Below are 25,261 nucleotides of genomic sequence, written 5' to 3' on the forward strand. Positions count from 1 at the left end.
TAATATTGTAATATAATTATAATAAAGATATTTTTCTAAAATAAATTAGTTATTAATAACCAGTGCCATTATTATATAATTATCATATTATTATTATTATTAAAATAATTAAAAAGATTTTCAATTTATAAGTAGTTTAATAATACATTAAAAATTAATTTTATATAACTATAATAAAAATATTTTTCTATATTAGTATAATTATGCATTATTACTTAAATGCTAATTATAGTATAATTATAATAAAGATATTTTCATAAAATAAATTTAGAAGAGAAAATAGTACATCCATTTTGGCAGAAAAATGGATTCATGAGAAATCGACACCTCACTTTCATTAGTTAGGAAAAAAAACCCAATTTTAAGGAAAAAACCCAATTTTAGTATATTAAGTAGATTTAAGATTGAACAAGTGTATTTGTTAAACAGTAGATACATTAAATTATAAAAATTATAATGAATAATAGATTAATTATTAGTCTTATCTCTTAATGGTAGGTCCATATGAATGTAATTAATTATTTTAAAATAATAATTTATTTCATATTTGATATTGGATAAAAATAAATTACTAACTTAATAAAAAAATTAAATAACTAAAATTATATATTTAATAAAAAAAATAATTCTATATTTTAAAAATAGATTAATAAACATACTTTTATTATTTTTAACGTTTAGAAATGAATCATCATTTTACAAATCAACCGTATTTCTTGATGAGATGTGAAAAATTAAAAATATTTTTTTTTAAAATAAAAATAAAAAATATTTTCACAAACCAATATACCTTGTAGTTTTTGGTATTTGAGACAGAAGGATATTGTAGAAAAAAACTTGTTACAAAATAAGGCTATGGAATTACTATGTTTAGACTTAGAGATTAGAAATTTCGTAAAATCATTTATAGATTTTAATAATAGTAGATAGTTCAAGAACTCTAACTAACACACTTAGAAATCAAAGTTCTCTAAATTTTTAAAAACTCTTTTCTCCTCTAAAGCCAATTCCCTCCTAGGATAATAAGGAGTGTAGTGCCTCATCCGTCCATTGTGAAAATCCCGCCATTGTACTGCTTTTCTCAATTTGATCCTGTTTCATTAATCTTTCAACCACAAACCTCGTACCACTACAAAAGAGGCACAAAAACATGTTTCAGTTTTACACACAACCGAATATGTCAAAAGCATAAAAAGGCACAACAAAAGACCACGGAGATAAAAACCAATAAGAATATGAACCCCTGATCATATATAACAATGAAGATGTAAAGGAAGGATTGGAAGGGTGTGCTACCAGTCTCGTGGGGAAGCTGCTGACAGACAAAAATATTAATAGTGCCTGGATTCAATCTACAATGCAAAACATTTGAAGGATCTCACAAGGTCTGAGAATAGTGGAACTAAAACCCAATATCTACCAAATATTCTTTCAACAAAAAATAGACTAGGAAAGATCCTTCAAAAATAGCCCCTGGACATTCAGAAACTCTTGGCTATTACTGAAGAAATGGGAGCAAAGTGAAGACTTAACAGAGGAGAGTTTAAACAAGGCAGACATCAAGGTACAACTCTGGCACCTATTCGAGCACTACAAAGCCACCAAACTGGGGAGAAAAATAGCTTTAATGTTGGGAGAGGTAAAAGAGTGCGAGCTTTTTGTAAATACTAGAGACCAAGCACGATTTCTAAAGGCCATTATAACCCTTAAACATCAACAAATCCGTCATGAAGGGAGTGAATATAAAGCAAGCAAGATGGATTGGTTTGGGTGAATTTCAGGTATGAAAAACTCCCCTATGCTACTATTGTGAGAGGGCTACAGAAGACGAAGAGAAGGGATGCAAGCAATTCAAAGACTTAGGCTCATGGCTGAAAGTGAACATTGTGGGGACGATAATGACAGGTGAGAATAGGCATCAAGCAAGGGAGAAGGCGGAGCCCCAAGTCAAAAGAAAGATGAATCAGAAGAAACTGATAGAGAAATTGATGGAGAAACTGGAGAGACTAACTATGGAAAATAAGGAAAGGAAGAACGACGAGATAAGGGGAGGGGATGAAGGGTCAAAGAAGGGAGATGAGAAAAGAACTTTCAGGAAATTACCTGCTGTCCATCTAGAACAATCAAGAAAGAGGGGAGGATAGAAATAAGAAACCAGAACAAGGAAAAGAAGAGCTCAGAATAGAATTACTCACAGATGCAACAAATATAAAGACAGATATGGATAATATGGGAGGGAAGACATGGAAGAGACAAGTAAGACAACTAGCAGCAACAATTAAAATGGAGAAGGAGAATGCAGAGCCAGGAGGAGAAAAAAAGAAAGCACTGGAGATCATAGACATGGAGATTGAGGTACCAGATTCGAAAGCAAAGAAAAGCACAATCAAAACAGCAACTACAATGACAGAAGCTGCAAGGCAGCCCTGCCGAGAACCATAAAAATTATAAGCTGGAACTGTTGCGGACTTGGGAACCCATGGGCAGTTTGAGCTCTAACAAAACTCGTTAAAAAACAAGGACCCAACCTTGTTTTTTTTATGGAGACAAGGAGAAAGGAGATAGAGATGATGAGACTGAGATACAAAGGTGGGATGGTGACTATTGTAGCGGTAGATTGTGAGGAGATAGGAGACAAAGAGATGGTGGTTTAGCGGTAATGTGGGACATCATGATCAATGTAGAAATCAAGTCATTATCTATAAACTACATTGATTTGGAAGTGGGAATGACAGAACCAGACCAGAGGTGGAGAGCAACCAGTTTTTATGGCTGCCCAAAGAGCGAAAATAAACAATTCAGCCTTGATCTCCTAAGCACTCTAGGGAGAAACTCGCAGCTGGCATGGATAGTTTTTGGAGACTTTAATCAAATCATGGGTCAAGAAGAGAAGCAAAGAGGTAATCTGGTATTGTTATCACAAGTCCAGAATTTTAGAGAAGTGTTTAAAATAAATGAACTACTCGACTTAGACTTTTTGAGACACTCTTTCACATTGACTAATGGACAAGTAGAGGATGCAAACATCCAAGAGAAGTTGGACAGAACTTTGGTAACCATGGAGTGGAGAGAAACCTTCTACAAGACCATTGTCTAACACCTAAATAGATTCAAATCAGACTATAATCTAATATTAGTGGATTTGGTGGGTGAGAATAAGAGTAAGATGAAGCAGATACATCGCTTCAGATTTGAAGAGTGCTAGATTGGCAATGAAGAGTGTGAAGAAACTGTAAAGGAGACTTGGAGAAGCAAGGAAGAGCATTTCCACCTGAAGATAAGGCAATGTGGTAGAAAGCTTGACAGGTGGGGAAAAAGGAATTTTGGTGACATCCCAAAAAAATTAGACAAATGCAAAACAAGCTCCAACACCTCAACTCCATAAAACAGGAAGAGGGGGTTATTTTTCATATCAAAGAAGTGGAAGCGGATTTGGATGAAGCACTTAAGGAGGAAGAAATCTGATGGGCCCAAAGATCAAGAACGAACTGGCTCAAGCATGGAGACAGAAATTCCAAATTCTTTCACTAAAAAGTGTCACAAAAGGAAGAGTGGAAATTAGGTGAAGTGTATTCGGGATGATAACGGAGTCATACATGAAGATGAGGAGAATATTGAAGACATTATGTTGAGATATTTTGACAAGAATTAATGATGAAAAAAGAGAGGTGTTGAATCAGGTTTTTACAGCCGAAGAGGTCATTCAAGCCCTCAAACAAATGCACCCAACCAATGCTCTAGGCCTAAATGGAGTGCCAGTACTTTTTTACCAAAAAATGTGAAAAATAGTGGATAAGGATGTAATCAATTCTGTTCTAAATATCCTAAATAATGATGTTGATCCCTCCCATTTTAATGTCACCCGTATTTGTTTGATTCCAAAGATTAAGAACCCTAGTCACACCAAAGATTTTAGGCTAATTTCTTTATGTAATGTTATATTCAAACTTGTCACTAAAACTATTGCAAACATACTTAAACAAATCCTTCCGTATATTGTTGGAGAGTTCTAAAGTGCTTTCATGCAAGATAGGCTTATTACAGACAATGGTTTAGTGGCCTTTAAGATATTCCACTACATGAAAAAAATACCACAGGATAGAAGGGTTACGTTGGAGTAAAGCGTGATATGGCCAAAGCATATGATTGTATAGAATGAAGATTCCTACAAGAGGTCATGACATCGATGGACTTTCCAACAAAGTGGGTGCATGTGATAATGAGATGTGTGTCTACTGTATCTTTCTTGGTCCTCATTAATGGCATTCCCAGCAGACCGATTACCCCAACCAGAGGTTTAAGATAGGGGGACCCCTTTTTTCCTTACCTTTTTGTGCTATGCGCCTAGGTACTTTTGGGTCTTCTCATAAGGGCGCAAGAGAATCAAGTCATCAGGGGAAATAGAGTGACGAGACATGCTCCACAAGTTAACTGCGTTTTTTGCAAATGACAGTATTCTGTTTGCTAGAGCATCAGACCAAGATATTATGGGAATTAAAGAGGTGCTCATCCAATACCAGACAGCTTCGGGCCAAAGAATCAACCTGGACATGTCTGAGATTTCCTTCAGCTGAAACGTACCAAATACCAGACAAATTCTGATCCAGGAATGGCTTAGGATAAAGGCAGTGGAACAACACACCAAGTACTTGTGACTCTCCACTTTCATAGGGAAATCCAAGAAGGAAGTCTTTGATTTTATCCAAGAGAGAATTTGGAAGAAGTTAAAAGGTTGGAAGGAGAGATATCTATCCAGAGTGAGAAAGGAAACGCTGATAAACGTAGTTGTTCAAGCTATACCCACATACATCATGGGATGCTTTCAAATCCCTAAAGGTTTATGCCAACACTTGGATGCTATGACCAGAAAATTCTATTAGAGAAGTAAAAATGGAAAAAGAAAAATTCACTGGATCAGATGGGACAAGCTTTGCTCAAGCAAATTAGATGGGGTGTGTTTTAGGAATTTTGAAGTTTTCAACTCTGCTCTGCTAGCAAAACAGGGTTGGAAGCTGATGACAAAACCCCAATCTCTAACTGCGAGGGTCCTCAATGCTAGGTATTTTTCTAGGACTAATTTCTTAAAAGCATCTATGGGCTTTAATCTGAGCTACACGTGGTGAAGCATCTGGAAGGCAAAGGAGATCTTGTAATTAGGAGGACCGTGAAGATTGGTGATGGAAGGTCAGTAAAGATTTGGGGGTCACCCTGGATACCCAACCAGAACGAACACAAGTTATGGAGTCCGGTCAACATTTTGGAAGACAATGCTTTGGTTAGAGGAGCTAATGGATGAAGAGGGTAAGAGATGGGACGCTGACAAGATTAGAAATATGTTTCTAGACTTTGAAGCTCAACAAATACTAGAAATTCATCTACCAATTACAATACAGCATGACCAATTCTATTAGAAATTCGTGTAAAATGGAGAATACAGAGTTAGAACAACATACAACAGAATCATGAAGTACAACAGGTCCCAACATAGTAGCATATCCCTCTAGCCAGGAAACACCCCGCTGGAAAAGTCTCTGGAAGGCTTCGGCTCACCCAAGAGCCATCAATTATACTTGGAGGATCCTCAACAAGTCACTGCCAACAAGACTAAACCTGCAATGTAGGTATGTCAATTGCACAGCCCTTTGTCCCAGATGTTGGAAGAAGGAGGAATCAGAAACTCACCTGATCAAGAACTGCGAATTCGCTCGGAGCTTCTGGTTTAACTGCTCCCTTGCGATTAGATCGTCGGAGAACCAAGGAATGGAGGCCCTCGAATGGATTGAAAGTTTGCATAAAGCTCTGGAGCCCGAATCACAAGGCCTTTTCTATTATTGTCTCATTGAGCTCTAGACAGTGCGCAACTTGCTCCTCTTCGAAGGGAAGGACTCGAACCCAAGAGATGTGGCAGAATCAGCAAAGAAGAGTCATGATGAGTTCCTCAGGGCGCTGCATATTGGTGCTTCCGAAATGCATGAGGCTGCCCAAGGCTCGATGATTTCAAATCAGTGGGTGAAACTACCAACTCACATAATTAAAATAACAACAATGGTACGGAATCAAAATGGTACGAGTTAATATATATGGATGTTTCTTCTGCTAAGTATCTGAATGTTTCTTTTTCATACTAAATGGACGTTCTTTTATATATTTTCCGAATTTTTTTTGTATTGGCTTCGAGTGTGAGGTGTGAAAAAACAGGTTTGATTTTGCGTGGTGATCCTAGGAGCAGTTTTGGAAAGATATTACTCAAAAGTTGATTTTAATTAAACACCAATTAATAACAAATATTATAAATTAAAAAAAATTAAATTAATTAAGAATAAATATAAATTAATATGGTTTTGTTTAGTTTTTTGTTAGTAACCTCTTAGTTCCATATACTTTTCCTTAAAATAAATGTTGATGCATCTGTTTTAATTAGCGAAAGATGGGTATTGGCAATTTTAAATAATAGTAGAATCAAATTAGCGGGAGTACGTACTCCTCATCTAACGCCCCATGAGTTCGTTCACGCTCTGCTAGGGTTTCATTGCGCCACCTCCATGGTTACACCTTTTTTTGTCTTTTCTTCGTCAAAGTCTTTTCCATCTTCTTCTACTTTCTTCTCTTAATTTCTTTTACACTTAGTTCCCTAATTTCCGTTTTCTCTCCCAATTCATTCCTCTCTTAATTCATTCCGTTTTCTAATTCACTCATTCCGTTTTCTAATTCACTCATTCCATATATCTTATTTCTCTCTGAAATCATTAAATACTAATTCTATTTTTCTCTACACCATGAGTAACAAATCAGAGACTCAGAATCCTCATATAATTGATAGTGATAAGGAGGATGACTTCATCGTTTTAGCTTATGAAGATGTTTCTGAAGGAATTCAAGCCTATACACGGAGCCTGTCCGGAAGAATTTTCTCAGATCGGATCTTTTCCGTAGGTACCATGGAAGGAGCTCTCTATGCAATATGGAATAAACCAGAAGGATTCAGAGTAGTCAAAAAATCCAGGAACCAGTTTCAATTTTTCTTTGAGAATGACTCTGATGTGAATCGAATTTGAGAGGGGTTCACCCTGGTTATTCAAGAGTTTTGTTATTCATGTTCGCAGATGGAAGCAGTCAATAAACATAGAGGATAATCACATCTCTTCTTTTCCTGTATGGGCACAATTTTGGGATTGCCTGAACAATACAAAATACTTGAGGTTGGCCGAAAATTGGGTGGGAGACTTGGTCAAATTGAAGATGTTGCTCTATTTGAAGTTAGAGGCAAAGATACACGCATAGTGAAGGCTAAAGTGGAACTGAACGGTGATAAAAGAGTGAGGGATACACTGAAATTGCTTGATCCTAATCAGAAAATGCTGGAAATTGGAGTACGCTATGAACGTATAGGTGTGTTCTGTACTTATTGAGCAAAATTGGGGCATGAATCTAAGAACTGCCAATGTTTATTGATGATTATGCCCAAAATAATATCAAGGAAGATAGAGTTGGTGAATGGCTTAAGGCAGATCAAGTCGGTAGGCGTTTAACTGAAAAGAGAGCTTCCTTTAATCCTAACCAACCTCGAGATGGTTCTATTCCAGCTCAACAGAAGAAAAAATCTCCACCTGCTTGGCTTTTTGATAGTTTTTCAAAAATGAGTGTGCAAGATGATCAGAAAAAACAGAATAATGAAAAAATTGCTGTCAATTCGGATTCTAGAGCAGAAAATGAGGGTGAATCAGAAAATACTGGTACGGCTACTAATACTAATTCTTCTTCTAATGCTTTATTGGAGATATCCTATCCCATGAATAATGTCCAACACAATAATAACGTCATATCCAAGTTTAAAAAAGAGAACAAAAAGCCAAACCTGAAACAACTTGCCAGAAAGTCTGTCATAGGTTTCAAATGGAGGAGTGGAGGTAATGGTACTAAAGATGTTTTAAAGAAAATTTGTCTCAATGATATTGTCTCTGATGCTATGACGGTGGAGGGTGCCAGCCTTCAAGTGGCACCCAAAGAAATATGAAACTGCTCTCGTGGAATTGTCGGAGTTTGGGGAGACCCCTGATAATCCACAATCTTAAAGGGATTTGTAAATCTTACTCCCCCGAGATTGGTTTTATCTGTGAAACGAAAAAGCAATCTCGACAAGTTGAAGGAAAACTAAGATCTTGTGGTTTCAAGGAATGGTTTATTGTGGATCCGGATGGATTATCAGGGGGTTTGGCAATGGCATGGAGGGATGGTTGCACTGTTCAGATTTTACAGCATGGTAGATTCTTCATTGCGGCATCAGTTCTGACAGCTGGTTCTAATGATCCCTATGGTGTTCTAGGTGTTTATCTTAGTTCAAATGATCAACATAGAATGGCTCAGTTTGCTGAATTAACTTTAGTCACCCAACAGTTTGATGGTAAGGTTGTGTTAATGGGTGATTTTAATGCCATTTCTAATCAATTGGAGAAAGCATGTGGGGGTGCTAAATCTCCTTCTTCTATTGAAATCTTTAACAGTTTTATTGATGATAATTCTCTGATTAATATTGATATGGTCGGAAGACCATTCACTTGGTCGAATAGACGGAGGGGTGATGAGTTGATACAGGAAAGACTGGACCGATTCCTGGTAGGAGTTGATTGGCAGCAACTCTATCCCAATGCAACGGTTCTTAGACTGTCAGAATCAGGCTCGGATCACTCCCCTCTTCTCTTAGACTCTAATCCAAGAACTGAGAGATCTAAACGCCGATTCAAAGTCCAAGAAAGATGGTATTCCAATGATGAAATAAGGCAGATTGTTAGAGAAGTTTGGCACGAACAGATTGATGGTTCAGCCATGTATATCCTAGCTCAAAAAATAAAGCGTTGTCGGCATAAGATTGTCAGATGGCAGCAAGAACACAGATCTAATTCGAAGGTGGAGATTGATTTACTACAGTATGAATTAGAGGAACTTCGTTTAGCAGGAATTCATGGAGGTGACATCATTTCAGAAATAGAGGACAAACTTGAAAAAGCATTGCAAAATGAGGAATCTTATTGGAAAGATAAGTTTAGAGTCAAATAGCTCAAATCCGGTGATCAGAATACAGCTTTCTTCCATCAGAAATTTAGAAATCGAATCCAAAGGAATAGAATTTGGCTACTAACTGGCAGTGATGGTGAAGTGGCTACTTCAAATGCTGGTATTGCTTCTGTGGCTGAATCTTATTTCAAGAACATCTTTTCCTCCACTTGTCATGAGAATCCTGAACCTCTGTTTACTGATTTTGAACCTAAGGTTACAGCTCACATGAATCGTAGGCTTCAAAGACCAGTGACTATGGAGGAAGTGAAACGTGCAACATTTAGCATTCATCCTCAAAGTGCTCCAGGAGACGATGGTATGACAGCAAAATTTTTTCAAAGCTTCTGGAACATACTTAGTGGTGATGTGTTTCGAGCAATTACGAGCTTCTTTTCAGGGGGCAGAATTTTAAAGGATTTTAACCACACTCAAATCTGTCTTATTCCCAAGATTTCTGATGCTAAAGATATGACTCAGGTAAGACCAATAAGCTTATCTTCAGTCTTTTATAAGATTATCTCCAAAGTATTTGTACATAGACTTCAGGGTATGATGAATAGACTAATTAGCCCTACGCAGAGTGCTTTTATTAAAGGCAGATTAATCTCTGATAATATCCTAATTACTCACGAGTGTATGCATTACTTGAAGAACAAAAAAAGGGGGACTCGAAAATGAAATAGCGCTAAAATTAGATATGAGTAAGGCATATGATAGGGTGGAATGGCACTTTCTTTGGTTTATATTGGAGAAGTTTAGTTTTGACTCCCGGTGGATCATGTGGATTCGAGAATTAGTGATAACTGTTTCTTATTCTGTTATTGTGGAAGGACAACCTTATGGTTTCTTCAAACCAAATAGAGTTATTCGACAAGGAGATCCTCTATCTCCCTATCTTTTCTTTTCTATGCAGAAGGTCTCTCCTTCTTGCTACACAAGGCAGAACAAAACAGACTAATTCAGGGTCTTCAGATACATAGGCGATGTCCGAAGGTCAACCACCTCCTTTTTGCTGATGACTCCATCTTATTCTGTAAGGCTAATCCTGAAGCATGTTAAATATCTTGCATTTATTGAATTCTTATGAAAGCATCAGTGGCCAGAGGGTATATCTTAATAAATTTGCTGTATTCTTTAGCCACAACACTTCCTCCACTACTCGTACACTACTGACTAACTCTATGAATATTAATCATATTGGGGCTCAGGATAAATACCTTGGTTTGCCTTCTACAGTCTCTAAATCGAAAAAAGCTTCTTTTAGTATGATCAAAGAAAAGGTTCGGAAAAGAATCCAAGGGTGGAAGCGCAATCTTCTATCGTCAGGTGGTAGACACGTATTGCTTAAAGCAGTGGGAAAAGCTATTCCTATTTATACATTGTCTTGCTTCAAGTTGCCTGATGGTTTAATTTCGGAAATTCACTTTCTACTTTCTCAGTTCTGGTGGGGACAAAAAGATTCTAAAAGGCGGATGGCTTGGATTAGCTGGGACACTATGACTCGCCCACGAAAAGAAGGAGGCCTTGGATTTAAAGATCTCAGAATCCAAAATCTGGCGCTTTTAGGCAAACAGTTTTGGCGACTCATAACACAGCCTACTTCCTTATTATCCAAAATCCTAAGAGGTAAATAATTTAGCAATGGTAATGCTATAACGGCAGAAAATTGGAGTCTTACCTTCTTGGGGATGGAGGAGCATATTGGAAGGCCGAAAGATTGTTGAAAAAGGTCTTAATTGGGCTGTGGGTACTGGAGAGAATATCCGAACCTTTGAGGATCCTTGGCTGCCTCCTCCGTATCTTTTAATGATTTCTGACATGCCAAATAGATAGGCTATTTCTGAGTTGGTTCCAAGAGTTAAAGATCTAATTACTGAAGATAGGAATTGGAATCAGAATCTCATTCAAGAATTATTTTTCCAAGACGTTACAAACAGGATTTTGTCAGTTAAAATTCAGCAGAGTAGGGACAAATCGCAATAGAATTTGAACAAATCCAAGCAATATGATACAGCTTCAGGTTACAGAATTGGCTATTTATTTTACCATCTGCCTCTGGAGCTTTGTCCTAATTATATGCAGCAGAAAAAGCTGTGGATTGATCTATGGAAGTTGAACTTGCCTCACAAAATTAAGCTATTTATTTGGAAAGCTCTCCATGGCCGGCTTCCGGTGCTTGCTCAGATTCATCACCGCATCCCATCTATATCACCAATATACCCCTGCTGTCATGAAGCAACCGAAATAGTCACTCATTGTTTGATCGATTGCTTTAGAATTAAAGATGTATGGTCTCAGAGTTATCTTCGTGACTGTCTTCCCCCTCAGAGTCCTAACAACTTTTGGACATGGTGGACTGCATCAACAGAGATGCTTAACCCATTGAAGAATGCTGACCGTAATCCTCAATTGCTTGCCATCATTTGCTGGAACTTCTGGAAAGCTCGCAACCAGTTGATTTTTGAATGTTCTACTTCAATGTCGTCTGTCATTCTAGCAAGATCTGTCAAGTTGCTCCGTGAAATCCAAAGAACTCACAGTTTAGGTCGTCATCTCCATGAGGCAAGCTCTTAGTTGCATTCAATTTAATTTATCATTCTTTCTTCTTTAAGATTTTTCTTCATTTTTCGACCATACACCGTTGGATGAATACCTTCAATGTAGTGTTTTTGGGAAATTTTCACCTTTCATTATGCTGTCTTGCTTTTGGACATCTTTATATTTTATTTTTCAATAATTAATGAAATATAACCTACTATCTTTGAAAAAAAAAGAAAAAGGTGGGTATTGGCATAGTGGCTAGAGATTATAAGGGAAAAATTCTTATGGCAGCTACAAGGAAAGAGAGTGTGACTATTCAGGCTCATGAAGTCGAGATTTTTGCTTGCCTAATCAGGTTAGAAAAAACCCAAGAATGTTATTTTTTATTATATAATTATTAAAGGCAATAACATTGAAGTAATTTAGTCTCTCAAGAAAACTAGTAGCCAGAAAAATATTTTGAATCCTATATAAAGGATTGTTTACATGTAGCTAAAAAAACTTAGATCAATAGTTTTTTCTCACGTGAAAAAGAGTGATAATAAAATAGTTCATGAATTGGTTAGGATGACACTTACCAATTCAAACTCAATGTGAATAGAAGATACTCCAAAACATATTTGTAATTTCGTTATTTTGGATGTTTCGAGTCATATTCATAAATGAACGCTATTCTTTTATACGGTAAAAAAATTCTAACTATTTGTTTCTTTTTTTTTTTCATAGTATCTATCAACTCGATAGGTCAAGAATTAATTTATTGCAGTATTGAGCTCTATTTAAGAATTTATTATTGGTCAATAAATTATTACATATACAAGACAAAATTTGAATCTCTAACATATATTTAAACAAACTAGTAAGCTACTATTTGTTTCTAAACGTGCATGAATAGAAGTCACCAAAAAAAAAAACGTGCATGAATAGAAGGCCCTTTGTTCTATATTTCGGATAGCGTAAACCAGTTCGGGTCAATTTCGGACTCGGTACCAAATCGAAAAAAACCCCAATCGCAGTATCCAAATCAGAACAACATAAAATTCGGCATCGCCACCACCACCACCCCCACCCACTCCGATCGATCATTTTTCAGCAGAACCAATGGCGAAACCCGCATCCTCAAGCTCCCTCTTCCAAACCCTAAAGCGCTACATCAAGAAGCCATGGGAGATCACGGGTCCCTGCGCCGACCCGGAGTACAAGTCGGCGCTCCCCGGCGCCCTCGAGTACCGTGTCTTCTGTCCCGCCACCGCAAGGGAGAAGGCCTGTGTCCCAACCTCCTTGCCGGAGACAGTGTACGACATCAAGTACTACAGCCGCGACCAGCGCCGCAACCGCCCCCCTATCCGCCGCACCGTCCTCCGCAAGCCAGAACTCGAGAAGATGAAGAAAGAGAAGATTTTCTCGCCGTCTGACTTCCCTCCGGTTTACCTCAACACCACGATCGAGGAGGACATGGATGCCATCGGCGGTGGATATCAGAAATAGGTGTTCTTACCGTTGCCCCCTTTCTTATTTGGGTATGTGGAGTCTGTGTGATTTGAATAATGGGAAGATGGAATTTCTCGATTGTGTTTTGGCATCTCTCGATTGTTGTTACTTGCTCTGATCGCCGGAACTTAGGGGATTGGGGATTTAAAAACACCTTGATTTTGTGTTTATGATGATTAATTGGTTGTTCATTTTTCATTGTTCATTGCTTCCGGGCATGCTTAGCTTGAATGAATTGAAAGAGTAGCATAAATGCGTTTGATCTCGCGTGAACTCACGTGAGCTAATGAGCAGACTTGAAGGTTTACTTTTTTGTAGTGCTTGGATGGTTGCTTGTGTAGGTTTTTAGTTGAAATTACATTTTTCAAGACGAGATTGATTATATTGTAGCTTTCTGTGGTAGGATGGGGATGAAATTATGCATCTTTGGACCTTCCTTCCAGTAGGAGTTTTTAACTTTTGAGTCCGTCATGCTTCTGTGGAAGCAAGTTGTAGTCCCTTTTTTATCATATTCTTAAATGGCTTATTTACCTTGATTTTGAATCTTAGTGTTCATTGGGTGTTATATATGAAGACTGTTTCATATGATAGGTGGTGTATATTAGGAAGAGAGCTCATTATTTAGTGATATCTTTATGACTTTATTATAGCACAATACTGTATTAGTTGTTCTGCAAATGGTGAGTAGTTTAAACTTTAAACTGTATTAGTTAAGGTGTGCAACCACTTAGGAGAAGGTTTCTCTTTCAGAGAGAGACACTTTTCAAGAAGAGGAAAACAATATACCCTTTGAAGGTGTTCGCAGAATTCCTTAATTGTGGAAATTGTGGTTAATGTTTAGCTCTACTTTTATCTGATTGTTTACTAGGACTTACAAAGATTGATCTGTTAGCATTATAGATTGTAAGCCCATCTGTTGTGCCACTGATTCGTATATCAAATTGTTGCAAATATTTATTTATCTGTTTGATTGGGTTGTCCTGAGATACTATTTCTCAAAATCAGAATGCCTTTGGTAGACAAATTCTGGATGCTATTTCAGTAGCAAATAAGGAGGTGCATGACTTAAAGCAAAGGAAAAGACAAAGTCTATTATGTAAATTGGACTTTGATAAAACTTATGATCAGATTACTTGGGGGTTTCTTGAACAAGGTTTTACATGAAAAAGGTGGTTGATTCTTGGAGGAGAAGTTGGATTGTAGACCCTCTCTCAGCCAGGACTTTTTCATTATTATGTTGAGTAAAATGTTGGTTTCGTGGTCAAGGGTGTGAGGGCTAGGCAAAGGAGATCCTTTGTCCTCATTTTTATTCTCTTCTTTGGGCTTAGTTACTTACTTTGTAGAGCAGTTGCGAATAAGACTATCGAAGGTGTAAACTTGGGCTTAGAATGGATTGTAGGCTCTCATTTGTTATCTGCTGATGACACTAATTTTTAGGAAAGAACAAGGACCATTTTTCAAATCTTCCACTCTTCCGTAGGTTTTTAACTATGGATTGAAGATTAGTATGTCGAAAATCGACTTGGAAGCTGTTAATGAATAATATCCAAAAGTTCCAAATCTATTCCTTGTCTATTCTTAAATTGCTCTAGAGTGCTGCTAGTGCCTTATGTGTATCTTTCTTTGGGAATTTTGAATAATGGTAGGTGTGCCCTTTCATGGATAGCTGCATTACTTAGTAATCAAACCAAAGAGCTATGGTCTGCAAGATCTCAAGAGTATCATTATGTGACCTGGCATTGGGGTGATAGACTTGGGATTTTGGCATGTTTACTTAGAGGTCTACCAAAGTTAGGCAACCAATTTTGTGCACAGAAATAATTAAGAATTCTCATTCCTTGGACAAATGTGGGTAAACAAGGTGGGCTACAACCTGCAAGAATTGGATTCAATTTTTTTTTTTTTTGTGCATTTGAAATATTGCATTTGACACCATGAATAAATGAATGATCTATGTGCCTTCAAGAAATCAAATGGAAGTGTGTTGTTGAGAATGTAATTTAGACACTTCAGAATCTGTAACCTGGGAAGAATGGTAAAGATGGAGTGAGAAATTAGAGAAAGCATTCCAGGTTACTATAACAGGGAAATAACAAAACTGCAATTTTGGGAAGATTTGGACGAGTTTTTTTGAGAAAATATTTTATTCGATACCCATGTCTTCGTAAAGGTACTGTATCCCATTTGTATTTAATGGTTGTGATTTCGTAACAAGTTTAATAGGTCTAAAAGTAAATAATAAAATATAACTCCAAGATCATGGGACATGTGACAAAATTCTTAACTACAAATAAGTAAAGAGTATTGATACCTTTAGGTTTTCTAAGGGTAATTTCAGAAACTCCTTTCAACATTCTATCAGAAAATAATATTTTTAGGTGTTAAATATGACTGGCCATGTTGGAAGAGACCTGAGGAAGTCTGTGACTACAAGGAGTTATACTCCAATGGAAGACAAAAGCAGTGGGTATCAGTTGCCTTTCTGATGTAGGGTAAGGGGGGTAACATCATTCTCATGGGTCATGGCATGATATTCTTTTAGAATGACCAAAACAAGAAAAACACTACAGCAGTAATTGAATTCTGCTGCCATATCTTAAAGCTTGAGTGCATTAATATTGTCATATCTTAGTGAGGTTATGTAACTATGTTTCTATTCAGGCCCAGCATCACATGTATGTTCATTTGCTGGAACAGTTTCAGTTTATGGGGCCGATTTTGTCACGGGATTAACTGTTCAAAAGAATAAACACTGTCTGGAGAAAATTGAGATTTTAAATCTCATAATATATTCCATATCGTTATAACTTTTTAAAGATACACCTATTGTCCCACCTGTGTTAGAAGTAAGTTTTATATAGGTTGTGTTTGGCTTGACTCTTCAGCAGTTTTTATGTCTTGATTTGGACATAATTTCAATATATGCAACCAACTTGCACACTTGGGCTGAGTTTGGTATTGAGACAGAGCAGGAGAGAGAAACAAAAATGTGTTTGATGCTAGAGACATGTACAAAATAGTATTCTGTAGTGCACAAACTTCCTTTATTTTCTGTTCTAAAACCTGAGTACGAAGGGAAGACATTTTTTCTATCTCTCAATCTTTATATTTGTGTCATATTTTAGTTACCAAACACAGCCTTGATGAATTCTCCCTTGAAGACGAGGAAAAATACTCTTCATTCACACTGCATTATAATCATTAATTCATGCTGGGTTCCACATTTTTTATTTCTTTATTGTTAGGAATATATATTTCCTTTTTCTTGTATAGCTCTGGTGTTTATATTGAACGTTCTGCATTCACTCTAACTGTTTGAAGATGCTCAATAATGTCCGTTTTTACCCTTTTTAGTGTGCACAGGATTGTTTAGTACAACATTTTATGCATTTGTTTGGGTTCAAGTTACTATCATTGATTACTTTTCTTTGCATGTGACCAGGTTGGTGCTACCATGAGATGACATTATTATCCGGTCAACTTTTCTGTTTCTGTCAATGGAAATTATCAGAATAGTCTTTGCATAATGTTCAACCATTAAAGAGCGTGTAAGCTTTTCATATCAATAAAGGGTAGCTGGCTGCAGTTAACTTTGAACATTTGTTTACTTATTTCTGAACCTTGAATCAAAACGTAAATTACATCTGTGACTTGATGATGCCTTGTAATTCTCTCCTGATTTTACCTTTTAATGAAAAGCTTTTTGTTCTGATTTTGAAGTGTCTTCAAAGCAATTAGATGAGCATGCAGCACTCACATCTTGCAATTGGAGTCCATTATTTTTTGGCTTCATATTCTACAATCTATCCATGCCGTAAGCACACACACATTTAGAGTTTAATTGCTATGCTAAGCCTAAAAAGATACTTTTACACTAACATCTAATTAGGTGCTCCCACATAGATAAAGAAAAAAAGAATATGCAGCTAAAAATGAAGCGTATAACAGTAAATATTAAATATAAATAGCATTATGATTTATGACTACCATAAGGGCATTGTTACCATAAATATGATTGTTGAACACACAATCATACTCTTTTAAATTATTCTTACTGGCTTTGTTTCATGATTTTGATGAGGTACCCTAGTCACCTGCCGCATAATTGATTATTCATAATTCAGCACTGCCTGCAAATGTTTATAATGCCAATTGACTTCTTTCAATTATTGGAGTTATAGGTAGTAGCCTATTACAGAAAGAAGTTGATTATTAAGCTATTGTTAGGAAGCAGGAACCATGATGAATTCAAAATTTTGATTGAGATAGTTAGGTAATGGTACTTTTACTTTTGGTATTTGATTATGTAAATGTGCAGTGGGTCTATACTCTTAGTATGTTGCAGCATCAGGCCTTTGTTGTATGGTTTATATATGGTTTTGCTACTGATGTTACAATCTTATTTGCTCATAACATATATGATAAAATGGTGCTTTTGTCCTTCCCGTTATAAACATCGCTTATTAAGGTAATAAACAATAAGTTAAGGGTAATGTCATAAGGTAGCTTTGAGTTCTAGTCATTTGACATGAATGATAGAGATAGTGGGACAATAGAGACAGGTATTTTACCTATTAGTTTAAATTTGTCTTGGATTTTTGTCCTTGTCTTCTTTTCCAAAATATGCAGGTGCAATTACCCTTTAAATTAAGTGAATTTATTAAGTGGAAGTGCATTGGTTTTTTATTTAATTTGAAAATGTGTTAAAGATCAGAACTCAGGAGTAGGTAACAAGTGCATGTGACCACAGTCCCTCTATACTCTGTTTAGGCCTTTACTGAGTGGTGTGTTGTATTATTAGCCATACACTATTAGAGCCATAAGAAAGTGCTTTTCAAGTACCAAATAACGCGGCCAAACGTGTCATTGATCAAATTAATGTCACAGTGTCACACTCATCTATGGACTCCATAATTTTTTCAGTGTCCTCTCTGATCCAGTCCTTTTAAATCTTACTTACATGAGCTAGCTATAGATAATAATTGAATTCTATTTTTTCTTCTTATGTGTCTTGTAATTAATCAACTGTTAATAGGACATAATAAGTTTCTTTGGAATGCAAAGTTGGTTAAGTGAAATAGGTTATATCAATCCTATCTGTCAAAGGAAACTTAGAAGGGACAGCAAAGCACCATTGTCAGTCAAATAATTTAGAAGATGCCAGTTGATGTTAATTTTTTCTAGTCTCTATCAAATCATAAAGTTCCCTTACAAAATTTTTTACTACATGAGATAGAATCATATGTGATACTAAAACATATCTTGAAATTTAATCTTATTAACTGTTGGTCTTGTTTCTTTTTTGTATGGTGTAGTAGCAAGTAGCAACCGATTACTTATCTGTTGCAAGTAATATATGATCCAAGAAATTTGGTCATTTTGTAACTTAGTGAGAAATATTTTTTAAACACTTTTTTTTTTTTAACACTATTCACCTTATCACTTTAAATTTTTATTTTCTTCCATTTACATGTTTAAATGACACAATTCCATCTAATTAGTTAGGTGGGCCATGTACATTATGTGATTGTAGTAGAAATATTGTGTGGATCTGTCAACCAAAGAAAAGAAATATTGTGTGGATTTAAGCTAAAGAAATTCTCCAAGGAGATGAAAGTTGTTGGAATTTGATCTACTTAGATTGTTAGCAAGTACTTAACAAGAATTTAATGTGCACGCATCACCATCATAGTGGTGTTTTCACATGAAAAGAATTGACAGTGAAGAAGATAAGGAGGGGAAAAAAGAAAAATGAAGAATTGACAGTGAAAAAGATAAGGAGGGAGAAAAAGAAAAATGAAGGATCCGATATTGTTGAGTAACTTAATCTATAGAGTATAGTCCATACCGAACATATAAGCTTTGCTTATTCTTTTTCCAAATTGATGATAGGACCACATCCATTATTGTTCTTTTGTCCTTTTTGTGCCATTATTTTTATGCAGCATGTAATTGTTCTTTAGTAGAAATGTAGAATAATGAATCATGTAGCTATAATATAGTCCTTCTTCAAAGGCCCATCCACCATTTCCCTTTAGTTTTAGGAAATTAAATAAAAGGGATTTCTTTCCATGTTCCATGATTTTGATGGCAATGCATTGCAACACTGAATGTAAAAATGATAGTTAATAATTGTTAAATAATAATTTAATTAAATATTTTAAATCATCTAATGATTTTCACATTTTACTCTCATATGAGTACAAGTTCATGTTTAATGTAAATGTGTGTCATCTTCATATATTCACGGTCACATTTTTATGTGATATCTCGGTGTCTTAGATGAGTATCTTTGAAGTTTGGGATCATGGCAATGTAAATATGTTTGTTTAGTTGCATTCAAAATGCCCCTTCTTTTATTGTACGGTTGACTTAATAATTTATTATTTCTTTATTTCTTACTTTATATATTATAAATAAAATTATTAGTTGATATTTTAACTTATTTTTCCCTTTATAATATTTTATTTTAATGCTTTTTTAATAATAAAAATGAAAATAGAAATTGTATGAAAAATTAGATAAATCAACAAAGCCAATGTTTGATGTATATATGATTTATACTAAAATTGATTTATTCACTTCTTTCTATTATTTTTTTGTATCTAACTTATTATTTCGTAGTAGTTTTTTTATAGATGATGATTATTACATTATAATCCTTTAGAAAAGTACTTTAATTCAATATATATCTAAAAAAAGTAATTACATTAAAAATTTAACCTCTCAAGTAAATATTAAAAATAAATGAACAATATTAACATTTTAAAATTAAATTAAATGTCATTTGATAAATTTATTATACGAGTTTTCTTTCGATTTCTTTTTTTTTTTAAATAAAAAGGTACACACCTTCCCCAAAAACAAATTAAAATCTAGGTTTAATATAAAAAATTGTTATGTATACACAAAAAAAAATCATCAAATAAATTAGTCACTATATATTAAAATAATATTACATATTTAAGTCTTTTTGTTAATAAAATTTAATCAAGTTGATCTAAAATAATAAAAATCAGTTATGACTAGTATTATTTTAAATCTTATTATTTAACTTAGTTGAAGTTAATTCGTAAAAATATTTGGACGTGTAGTATCTATATATTATAAAATGCAGTTAGCTAGGCAGTTACCGAAGGTGGTAAGTTTATTTATAAGATCTACCCCGAAGAAGGTAAAATGGTACAATGCAAACAGGTATATGTATTATTATTATTATAGCATGAAAATTTGAGCTCTCTTAGCTTATATATATGTATGTATATGTTGACCTATCTATTCAATTAATTTCGATGGATAGCAATAAATAATGGTTGTTATGTATTAGTGTCTCATATGGATCAGAACTGAGACCATGCACAGCAAATAACTCTCTTAGTCATTTTCATTCATCACGTGCACACACTTACGTTAATTGCCAACTCACACGGTCACTTCTGAATTAATTAATTAATTAAAAACAACTCTTAATTATCACTCATCAAATTAATTAAAGATATGTTAGATGCTGCTGATTGTAAATAAAAACAAAGAATTATTAATGAAGTGACTCATAGTAGAGAAACTAAACTAAGCCATGGTTTTGGTTTGGTATTATAAATTCTTTTTTTTTTCTTTTTCAAAAGTTGTTGAGCATTATTTTCATAATAGTGTGCTAATAGTTAATTTTCTATTTAATATGATTCAACTTACACTGTACTGAAGATATAGTTATACATCAAACTCAGCCTATCATGAAGTAAATGTCTAGAATCTACTAATAAATAAGATACCCCTAAATAATATTGAATCAATACAACTAAACATGCAATTTGAGAATAACAATTTCATTTTTGTGGATTTTATGCAGAGGGGGAAATGAGAATAAAATTAATAATTTAATTTATACTTATCTCTTTTTTAACACTTTTTTGTTATTATTTTAGTATAATAGAAAATAGATCTTTTCAATTTTTTTTTTAATTGAGAATATATAAAGTATGATATTTGGCATCATAGTTTTTGTTCTCTTAGGGTTTGCTGCTGCTGTCGCTTTTTTTGCAGTTTATCGGCACAGTGCAATAACTATGAATGAGTTCAGAAAAAAAAAGAAAAAAATCATAATTGCATAAGTTCAAGAGGAAATTTAATTATAGTCTGACTTTAATAATTCCGTATCACATCTTCCATCAGTGTATAGTAGTATATGCATGCTATGTAAATTTCGTTATTATAAGTTCATCACCTGATCATCTGGGATCACACACACATATATATGCAAATAATTAAGAACATTGATATGTCCTTTTCAATAAAGAATTTGCTTTCGGTTATAGGAAAATATTATTCATCATCACATAATATATAGTATAACTTTTACAAATCCATAATTTATTGATCATTCCTCTATTTAAGTATTGAACTCGATGAAAAGTAAAATAAGACACGATGTAAGTTTAAAAAAAAAAATGCTTGGCTAAAATATACACCATTTTTACAAAAAATATACAAAGTTTAAGTTTCAATATATGATTTTAAATTTATTAAAATAAAAATTTAAAAACTTCTATTAATAATAATTTTAAAATATACCTTTAAAATACATGTTAGCTAAAAAATTTTAAAAATACTTCTCGTGATAGTATATGTTAGAGAATTAGACTATTAATAATTTTTTTAGTTAATACATATAGAGTCAATAATTTTGTTTTTACTCCTTTTCACAAAAAGAAAAAAGAATTCAATTAATTGGTTTAATTTTTTTAAATTTTTTATATTAGTCACAAAAATATAATTAATCAATAGCATAATTACACATATAAAATGAGTAATAGCTCAAATGGCATAGATTCTCCATACTCAATTAAGAGGTTGCGGGTTCGAGTCTCCTATCTTTCTAAATTTTTAAGCCAATGAGTAATAGCTCAAATGGCATAGACTCCCCATACTCAATTAAGAGGTTGCGAGTTCGAGTCTCATATCTTTTGGTAAAAAAAAAAAAAAATAGCATAATTACACATATAAAATCATTCGTGTACTTTTTACCTTAATCAATTTAATTATGTTATCCGTATCTATCTAACGGTTTAAATTATTATTATTCATGACTAGAGAATAAACTTACATTTTTCACATGACTAATAACAATTAAACCATGGGAATTATTTGTCAATTGTTACACACTACTCAGAGAGACATAATGAGAGCGAGCATCTCTAAAATTAAAATATATCCTTTTCTACATATATATAACAGTTGTGATGGTGATAGTATATGTATGTATTCATTCATTAGAGTTTCTCAGTAGTAGTGTGGACAGTAGTGTTGATGGTGATACAACGTTACCTTAATTATTTGTATCATCAACATACATATTTATAATACAGTGTATGTAGTAGTCAAAGAGAAAAAAAAAAAATCATCATCATCTTAATTAGCTCTTCTTACCCCCTGCAAACATTTAAAGCAAGCATTGATTTATTTAGAACCATATATATGTTATAGAGAGAATTTAGATCCTTTAAATTAGAAAAATTAGTAAAATGATAAAATAAGAGATTAATTACGCTATTAATTTTGTATTTTCTATATATGTGAATCCTACTATCTTAATTTAATTAAGAGTGACTAACTCTTTATTTTAATACTTCTGAAAATCTTAATCTATATCAAAATCAGAATCTTAGTTAATTAATTAATTAGTCAATTAGTTAAAGAGGCAATTAAAGGAGCCAATAAGTTATAGTTCAAATGGCATAGTCTTCTCATACTCAATTATACCTCTACAAATATAAGCTTCTAGCTTGGTAATAACATTATAAAACTCGTTTATATATATATATATATTAAAAGTTGTTATAAAAAAATAAAACAATTCTCTTTTATTATTTGACAATGTTTTCAATTTAGAAAAATAAAAAATATTGCTAAAATATAAAAAAGTGTCATTTTATTAATTTTTGTAATATTTTTTAAGTGTTACTAAAATTGTATAATTAAAATAAACTATTACAAGTTTTATATCTTTTAAAAATATAATTTTTAATTATTTATAAATGTGAGACAATTTTTATTTGTTGAGTTAGTTTTTAGATTTTTTTTTAAATTAAGTTAAATTCATTCGATCTCAATTCTAATATGATATCAACTATCTAATCCAATATTATTAAATCACTCACCCTTTAAATTAACTTTTGAAAACTGTATTAGACCTGTTAAATTTTAATTCTAGATTTCTAATATAACCACTATAAATATTAATAATAGTAACCATAGAATATATATATCTTTGAGAAATTAAACCTCCCCTGATTAATTTACCACTTTAATTTTATGTGGAATGACTTTTTCAACAACGACCCTTGAGCAACAGACAACTGTACGTCAAAGTCATCATCGTTTATGTCTCCCTAACCACAAATATATATTATATTATATTATATTCCATTAACTTTCTTTCTCTTCATATTTAGTGGTGCCTTCTAGGGTTTTGTATATATGGCATATATATCATAATAAAGTCCTTCTTTCAATATATATATGGTTGTCTTAGCTTTTTGAGTATGAATGTATAAAGGATAAAAAAATATCTAAGTTATGAACAGTGCAAAAGAATTTCACCTTAGATTTTATTGTACTTTAATTCACAGTATGTATGGTTTAAATCAAATTAGGGTTTATTAGGTTTATTGAAGTTTAAATTAAATGAAAAGAAGCTATATGTATATAAATTATAAAGTAGGTATCAGCTTTTGAAGTAGTACATACACATATCTATTGTTGCTGTGTCTCTGATGATGAAAATCTCAATTATTTCTGTGATAATTCCTATTTTCAAGAGACATATATGTTTCAATTAAGACAGAAAAAAAGAAAAAAAAAAAAAAAAAGCTGCACCCTCTTATTGCTTTTTCTCCCTCTGCACCCACATACCATTCATCATACCGTTTCTTTCTCTTGAAAACTTAATTATTATTATTTTGAAAAACGATAATGGTAGAGAAACAAAAAAAAAATTAACTTATTTTAATTTAGCATTCATTAATTCTAACAATAATTAAATAAGATAAATTTAAACTATTTTTAACTAATTTTTTTATTTTCGTTCGAATAATAATAATGAAACTATTTATTCTAAAATGTAAACAGTTAGATAGGAACACATTTACTAGCTAGAATATTCATTAATTAGTTCTTTGTTATCTACTAGCTATAAAGAGATTGGCTTCTTCTGCTTGGCATTATTTGTTTTATTCTTTTTATACTTTTTTTTTTCTTTTGGGTGTGGATTTTATGCATATGACACTTTGAAATAAAAAAATGTGCCCATGCATGTCGTTTATTTTAATAAAAGAAATTAATAATTTAGAGTAATAAGTAATAATATAAGCATGCAATAATTGTGTGTTATTTTTTTCCCCACCTTGTTTGGCAGGCTACATATTCGTAAAGTACTACATGAGTGCAAAAATCTAATTATATAGGTACGTCTGTTAACAAGAATAACTACATAGAATGCCAAATTATTTTTCAATTGTATCTGCCTTCTAAAATTCTTGTGGTTATTACTTATTAGTAATTGTGTATGTTATTGTCAGTATTTATTATTAGGGTTAAGTATGATTTTGGTCCCAATGTAGGGGTTGAAAATTTATTTCGTCCTTCGACTTTTTTTCGCTCCAAAATGGTCCCCAAGATTTCAGTTTGTTTTGAAATCGTCCTTCGGACGAAAATACCCCTCCCTCCCTCCCCTCTTCTTCCTCAACGTTAACCAACAGCAACAACAATGGAAGAATAGCAACCACACACAATGGATAACAACAAGCTCAACCAGAAGCGGAAGAACAGCAACAACAACAACCAGATGCAGAAGAACAACACCAACAACCATGGATCTTGTATACAATTAACCATTAACAGAATCTAAGCTAATTCTATCAAATCTAAGCTAATTCAACAACAACAATAACAATTTAACAGTAACTTTCAGCAATTCAATAACCTAAAATCAACTAACAGAAAATTAAAATCAACAAAATGATAACCTGAATTATGAAAATAGAAAACAGAAAAGAGGAGACAGGGGAGGCAGTGGTGGAGCGCCAGCGGTGGTGAGCTCTGATTCCTTCTGTGACAGGAATTGAGGGAGGGGAAGCAGGGATACTCGCTGGCGGTGGTGAAGCAGGGGAGGCTGCGG

General features: G+C 33.7%; 1 protein-coding gene and 1 long non-coding RNA gene across 3 annotated transcripts; one reads left to right on the forward strand and one right to left on the reverse strand.

Moving 5' to 3' along the window:
• Positions 1 to 876: 876 nt before the first annotated feature.
• On the reverse strand, positions 877 to 6,014 carry LOC107619338 (uncharacterized). The gene is made up of 3 exons (XR_001615620.3): positions 5,683 to 6,014; positions 5,454 to 5,610; positions 877 to 1,129 (listed from the first exon to the last, which is right to left on the reverse strand). It is a non-coding gene; the product is annotated as an uncharacterized LOC107619338 (long non-coding RNA).
• Positions 6,015 to 12,512: 6,498 nt separating this feature from the next.
• On the forward strand, positions 12,513 to 16,798 carry LOC107634640 (furry). 2 transcript variants are annotated; one of them, XM_016338064.3, is made up of 2 exons: positions 12,513 to 13,115; positions 16,529 to 16,798. In XM_016338064.3, exon 1 carries the CDS (start codon positions 12,697 to 12,699, stop codon positions 13,081 to 13,083), a length of 387 nt encoding a protein of 128 aa, XP_016193550.1. In that variant the 5' UTR covers positions 12,513 to 12,696; the 3' UTR covers positions 13,084 to 13,115; positions 16,529 to 16,798. The 2 variants fall into 2 exon arrangements, with proteins under 2 accessions (XP_016193550.1, XP_016193560.1); XM_016338074.3 differs by having other exon boundaries at positions 12,519 to 13,083.
• The last annotated feature ends 8,463 nt before the right edge of the window (positions 16,799 to 25,261 follow it).

The sequence above is a fragment of the Arachis ipaensis genome, chromosome B1 (genome assembly GCF_059453495.1).
Source record: "Arachis ipaensis isolate K30076 ecotype BB chromosome B1, ASM5945349v1, whole genome shotgun sequence".
Lineage (NCBI taxonomy): Eukaryota > Viridiplantae > Streptophyta > Magnoliopsida > Fabales > Fabaceae > Arachis > Arachis ipaensis.

Bases quoted from the DNA above. Each gene is read 5' to 3' on its own strand.
- LOC107634640 (XM_016338064.3), top strand. From the start codon at position 12,697: ATGGCGAAACCCGCATCCTCAAGCTCCCTCTTCCAAACCCTAAAGCGC.